We start from the raw sequence: 6727 nt of genomic DNA on the forward strand, positions 1-6727 counted from the left end.
TGTCAACCGAGCTCTCCCCTAGAGATCATACAAATCTCCCTCATAACTGGTTGATCTTTGTGGGGATTTTCTTATCAAGGAGGTCCATCGTGTGGGTTTCTCAAAATTTATTGTTCATCGACATATCGACGAAGATGTCCACGTTGGATTAATGCCTCAATCTCTTCTCAAAGCTGCCAACATTCTTCGATGTCATGTTCATGATCATGGTGATATTCGCAGTATTTCCTCGGATCTCTCTTATATACCGAGATAACCATCTTCCTCGGAGGAGGCAAGTCTTCTTACCTCCTATCTTTATTAGGATCTGAGAACAAGAGGGATTCAACTAACTGAAATAATGAAATCTCCAGGGAGAAGACTTAGATCGGCGAGGTGGTGCAGGACATCTAGGTCGGTTATTTTAAGGTGGGGTCTTAGAGTGACGAGATTTAGGTTTAGGATGTTGATGCTGCATTCGTCAGGAGTCTCTCTTTTTCTCTTGTCCAAAACTTTGATGAGATGCTCGACCAAGATTTTTTCCTTGCTGATCTCAAGCTTCATTGGCCTAAGAATAATTCTAAGCCTGCATCAATATTTCAAAGAAATCTTTTGGATAATTCAAATTAAAAGAGTAAAGGAGGTCATTCTACTGGAGCCCAGCTTTGAACACTGTCATCACTACGGACTCATCTAGATTTCGCACCTCCATGGTAGCAGCATTAAACCAGCTTATGTAATTTTTAAGAGATTCATTCTCCTTCTGCTTAATACTGACTAAGAAATCCGAATTACGTCACTGTCAGTGACTGCTGATGAAGTATGCAATAAAGAGTTGGCTCAACTGGTGGAATGAATCTACAGAGCCTAACTATAGGTTGGAGTACAGTGATGAGTGCTTTCCTTAAAGTAGAAGAAAAAGCTTGGCAAAGAGTTGCATTGCTGGCCTTTGTAAAAGTATCAAAGTACAGAAGTTCTCCAAATGATCCATCGAGTCAGCTGTTCCATTGTAGGGTTCTATTTGAGGTATTTTAAATCAAGGCAGAAAGGGTTCATCCATCAACCTCTGAGTGAAAGGCAGATCAATGTTGAATCCCAAGTCATCCTCCAGCTGCTTCGGTGTTCGAAGTGCATCTAGCTATTGTTGTATTTCTTAAAGTTTCTTTTGCATCTCATCTTTTCGTGTTTGTCGGTGTCGAGGAGAAGCATGGCCTGAGGTTGAATCTCTCCTCGAGATAGGGGTAAGATACCTATAATGGTGACGAGGAGGACTCGAAGGTTGATTATGATGACTTGTCCCTGCTCTAGGGCTGTGAGGGAGCCAATTTGGCGATCTTCCTCATGCTGGCCGTGCATCTTCTGTAGTGGGGGGAGGCTTCATATTTTGTTGTATCCCCCACACTACAGCTGACAAGTCTATACTTACTGGATGAGGCTATTATATTAGTTGTGGGAGATAGCCAGTGCAGGGGGTGCTACTGGTGTTGCTGGTGAAATGGGCGGAGGATTCTCCTGTGCTGGTGGTATTTCATTGGTCGATCGGATGTTATTAGCTTGCCGACCGTTGGAATGCTGTGATGTGTTCAAGGCCCCATGCACATCCTCATGGTGATTGGCGACTGATGACAAGCTTCCTCTCCTCTCGAAATAGGACCTCAAGACTAGCTTCGAAGTAGGATCTCGAGACTAGTCAAAGAGGCCCCTTCCTCTAGTGCCAAATATTACTGTCGATCTCCCCACTTATGGTCGGATGCTGAAGTAATTGTAGCTGAGATGAATCCGTCACTGGAACTTTGCCCGAACACCTGCAAAACAAGTCCACAACAGGGGGATGCTTTGGTGTAGACTCTCCGACCTCAAGTCAGGAGATGGAGAATGATGAGAGGAGAGAATTAGGAGTTGATTAATTGTGTACCTTTAGAGGGTCCTGAAGTCTTTAATTTATAGAAGAGGAGTTTGAGACATATTCGACTTGAAGTCCTGGCAGTTTCAAATTTGTTGGATAGATAGATTCGGTGAAGGACTTTCTTTTTACAGGAGATCTAATTGTAATGGAGTTCTACTTTATCTGGACCTTCTAGATTTGGAGAGAAAGAGTCTGCAGACAAATGTAGTAATTCAATAAGGACCGACCTAGTAGGTCTTCCTCGATAATGACCAACCTAGTAGGTTGCTAAAGTCTGTAGAATCTTACTAACTGAAGTTGATCGACTTGAAGTAGGTCATCCGTCGAGGTAAGAAGGGATCAGACTGAGGAAAAAGACCTGCTGCTAATCCAACAAATTATACTAATAATCATCGTGTCTGTCCAATCTAGCAAATACCATCTCCTATAGCTTAGCTATAATTTGCGCGATGACGATGAGGTTGTTTAGGCCAAGGCTGAGGTACGGATCTACAACACCCACAAATATACTTTAATATTATTTGGCTTAGTTATTTACTAGTTCGGCTAATCTATGTTTGAACTTTGATTAGGCTGGCTTATTGCAATGATAAAATTTTCTGAGTTCAGTCCAATAGAGCTGTTAGTATTTTTCCATGAGTCTCCAAGATGTTATGAGCTAGAGTACATTACCAGACCACCTAACAACCTCCAGAAATTTCAACTCGGTCTCTTAGGTAGCGTCTCACGTTGATCATTATGACCAAAATCTCAGGAGAATCCTATTTTTGAAACATTAATAATCTAGTGGGGGTGGTTGCATTCTGAAAGGAACATACAACAATCAGCACCTTTTCTTTTGTTATCCAACCTTGCAACTTCTGACTTTTAATATTCTGATTTTTCAAGAATTCAAAGCTTGACGCCATCATTTTTTTTTAATTTGGTAAATGATGCCATCATCTTTACCAAATTGTGAATAAAAATATATATTTATAATGGGTCAGAACGCAATTGTAGGTAAAAGTCGTAGTCCTAAATCGTCTTCTTTGACATATTCGTTAGAAGCATTTTAAAGCTTGTATTTGACGGTATGTATTTCTAAGAATTCTACGTTGGAGTGTTTCATCTAGAAACAAATTTAGAAACACACAATACAAAGAAAGGGCAAAGGTGTTCGAAACACTAGGATCAGATCAGAGAATTGTGACAACCTAAAGTCGAGATTATCATACTGTGAACCAACTACATTTTACGTAGCAAAACTCTATTTACACCAAACGAAACAAACCAAAAAAAAAAAAAGCAGCAGCAGCAGAAAAATCCTTGACAAACTGAAAAATTCAAGACCCCTGCTTCACAAGAGAATCACAAACACATCAAAATTTAGTTGTTCAAGGCCTCAATGTATGCCAAGAGCCTGGATTCTCTTGATCAAGGACAGAGAAGCGGCATTCCTTCCTTCCCAATCTTCCCTCCCTTCTTTCCTGTGGCCCAACATCTTCAGTAGCTCATCATTGCCGTCTAATATGCTGACAATCTGCTTCATGCTGGGCCTCGATTCAGGATTTGAGCGGGTGCAAGCCATTCCCAGCGTCACCAGCCTGATCATCTCCCTGTGGTCTAGCCTCCCGTCCAATCTCCGGTCCGCCAGCTCTTCCAGAGGCCTCTTTCGTGCTTCGAAACTCCTCACCTTCTTCACCAGCAGAACCTCGGGCGATCGGAAGTCAACCGCCATCATTCCACTCACAACTTCCAGAACCACCACGCCGAAGCTGTACACGTCCGCCATCGTCGTCGGTTCCCCTGACTCCATGTACTCGGGGGACATGTACCCGAAGATCCCGCGAGCGGAAGAAGGCGAGCTCGAAACATGGTGGCCGTGCGCATTCCGTGCCAGGAACTCCGCGAGGGCGAAGCACCCGAGCCGGGGATTCATGTCCGGATCCAGAAAGACGGCGGACGACGTTATGTTCCGGTGGATCACCTGCTCGTCCCACTCCTCGTGCAAGTAAAGGATGGCCGAGGCGAGGGACTTGACGATGCTGTAGCGGTGGTGCCACGCCAGGACTGAGTTCTTGTGGTGGAAGAGGTAGTGACCAAGAAGGCTACTGGAGGAGTAGTCGTAGACGACGAGCATCTCCCCCTGCTCGGTGCACCAGCCGCGGAGCTGGACGAGGTGGCGGTGGCGGAGCCTCGCGAGGTTGTGGAGCTCGTTGGAGAACCGGGCGCGCAGGGCGGGGCATGTCTTCATGCCGAGCCTCTTCACCAGGACATGGAAGCGGTTCTCCAGGTAGCCCTGATAGCCGGTGCCGAAGTCGAGCTCTGCGACCATCTGGGACTCGGAGAAATTGTTGGTGATGGCGACGAGTTCCCTGTAGGAGATCTCCCTGGGCGTGTCCACGTCGGGGAACGAATTCGAGCAGCGTCTGCCCTCGCTGCCACCTGCGGAGCCACCGCCATTGTCGGCGGTGAGGAACATGGTAGTGCCGGCAGCGCTGAGGAAGTTGGAGTTGGTGTTTGTTGTAGTGATGGTGGTGGTGGTTGTTGTGGAAGAGGAGGAAAGGGAGATGTACTGGGGATGGGATTGGAAAGATGGAAGGGCCGGCAATTGGGCGGAGGAGTGGGTGGAGAGGGTCTCCATCACCCATTTCATCGTCGGCCGGGCTTGGGGGTCGTGGAGCGAGCAGAGGAGGCCGAGATGGATTAGCCGCTTCATTTCTGCGAGAGAGTAGGATCCATCCGGCAGCCTACCATCTCCGGCGTTCAAGAATTTCCCCTCGTCCGACAGGCGTCGCACCCAATCCAGCATGAAAATTTGTTCATCAGGGTAGGTCAGGTCGACGGCCCGCCGCCCGGTCGCCACCTCCAGCACGACAATCCCGAAGCTGAACACATCGGACTTGGCCGTCGCCATGCCGCGTTTCTGGAAGCTCTCCGGGGGTAGGTAGCCGATCGTGCCTCCAATCCGGCTCGTCTCTGTCAACCGGAATTGGTACTTGTTCACCGACACCGACCGCATCGAGACCTCCAGCTGCTCGTTGGCGTGCTCGAGCCACCGGGCCAGGCCGAAGTCCCCGAGCCGGGCGTTGTACTCGGAATCAAGCATCACGTTGCTGGTCTTGACATCGCGGTGGATGATCTGGGTGTCGAGCTGCTCGTGGAGGTAGAAGAGAGCGGCGGCAAGGCCCGACACGATGCGCCGCCGGCGGTCCCAACCGAGCGGCGGCCCTGCGGAGGCGGGAGCGAAGAGGAGGCGGTCGAGGCTGCGGTTGGGCATGTAGTCGTAGACGAGGAGAAGCTGCTCGTCGTGGACACACCAGCCGCGGAGGCGGACGAGGTTGCGGTGGCGGAGCTGCGCGACCGCCACCAGCTCTGCGGCGAACGCCTTCTCGAATCGGTCGCCCTGGCTGGCGACGCACTTGACCGCGACCACGGTGCCGTCGCTCGGGAGGACGGCGCGGTACACGCGGCCGAACCCGCCGCTGCCGAGGACCTCCTTCTCGCTGAATCCGTTCGAGCCGATATAGAGTTCGGCGTAGCTGAAAATTCGGGGACCGCCACTGCCGACCTTCTTGTAGGGAAATTCAGGTATGCCGGGGGTGTCCTGGAAGCTGGAGGAATCGCCATAGAGGTCGTGGTCGTCGTCGGGAAAGCATCGGCAGAAGCCGAGCCACTGCCGCTGGCAGAACCACTGGAGGGAGCGGCGAGAGGCCGCGGAAATTCTCTGGCCTATCCTTCTGATCGAGTAATGCTCGGAGAATTGGGGCGGAGAAGGTTCGATCTCATCCGCGTCGGCCGGTAACATGAAGCAGAGGCGGTTCAGCGCCATCATGCATGCATGCCTCTTTCCCAAGCTCTTTGTCTCGACTTGTGGAGGGAGAAAAAGGTAGTATAAATTTATATATAAAAGCACTGGAGGAAGATAAAGGGGTGGGAACTTGGGGAGGAGGTTGGAGGCGTTTGGTATTCTCTCCTCCAATTTCCGATACCTCGTGGTTGACTTTTGTGGCAGCGGCGGGCCAACAAGACCCTGATATTGAGGACCCAGATGAACAAAGAAAAGAAAGAATAAAGAATTAAGAAAGTTCTTCAGGAGGGTCCGGGGTGGGTCATTTTTGTTCCCCCTCGGATCGCCAGTGCAACTGTGGCAAAGAGAGAAATGGTTGCCTCGACGTCACAGATGAGATGAGGATAGGGGATGGGCCGGCTGGTTAAGAGTGCCACGGCGGGCTTACGCTAGGGCCTGGAGTTGGGCTGAAGCCGTGTCAGCTGTAAAGGTCGAACGCGTCTCTAAATGAGATAGAAGCACGAGGATGGAAATGTAGAAAAGAAATAAAATAATAATAATACTAGTTTAGAATTCTATGTGGTGCATTGGATGCGATCACTAATATAAATACATAATTCTCCGTTGTTCTAGTTTGGATGATTTTTGTGTGCTGTAGATCATGATAGTAAATTGAAGGGAACGTTTAATGCCAGTGACGGTATGGGATGCAGACTCAAATATATCCGAAAGATCTCAAAATCTTATGGGACCAACTCACATAAAATTCTATATCTTTCATTAAAAAATAAAATCAAAATCTAAGAAACCCGTTCCCACCAATCTCATAAAAAGATAATAAAATAAAAAAAAAAGAAAAAAATATCATGAAAAGGTCTCACCCTTAAAATTTTTCATCTTTCCTCTATCTTCATTGATTTTTCTGTATTTTCTTTCATTTTTCCTCTAACTTTTTTGGACCTCAAAGTCCTAGCTAGGTGGGACTCTTTTAGCTACATAGACCACCCCTCCCTCAGCAACCCCCTCCCTCCCCTCCTCAGTCTCAAAACCCAATCCTTCTTCTAAAACAAAAG

General features: G+C 48.2%; 1 protein-coding gene across 1 annotated transcript; it reads right to left on the bottom strand.

Annotated features, from left to right (window-relative positions):
• Positions 1 to 3160: 3160 nt before the first annotated feature.
• On the bottom strand, positions 3161 to 6126 carry LOC105036363 (receptor like protein kinase S.2). Its single transcript, XM_010912134.4, has one exon. The coding sequence runs from the start codon at positions 5697 to 5699 to the stop codon at positions 3267 to 3269; it is 2433 nt and encodes an 810-aa protein (XP_010910436.2). The 5' UTR covers positions 5700 to 6126; the 3' UTR covers positions 3161 to 3266.
• Positions 6127 to 6727: the final 601 nt, after the last annotated feature.

Source organism: Elaeis guineensis, chromosome 9 (genome assembly GCF_000442705.2).
Source record: "Elaeis guineensis isolate ETL-2024a chromosome 9, EG11, whole genome shotgun sequence".
Taxonomy (NCBI): Eukaryota; Viridiplantae; Streptophyta; class Magnoliopsida; order Arecales; family Arecaceae; genus Elaeis; species Elaeis guineensis.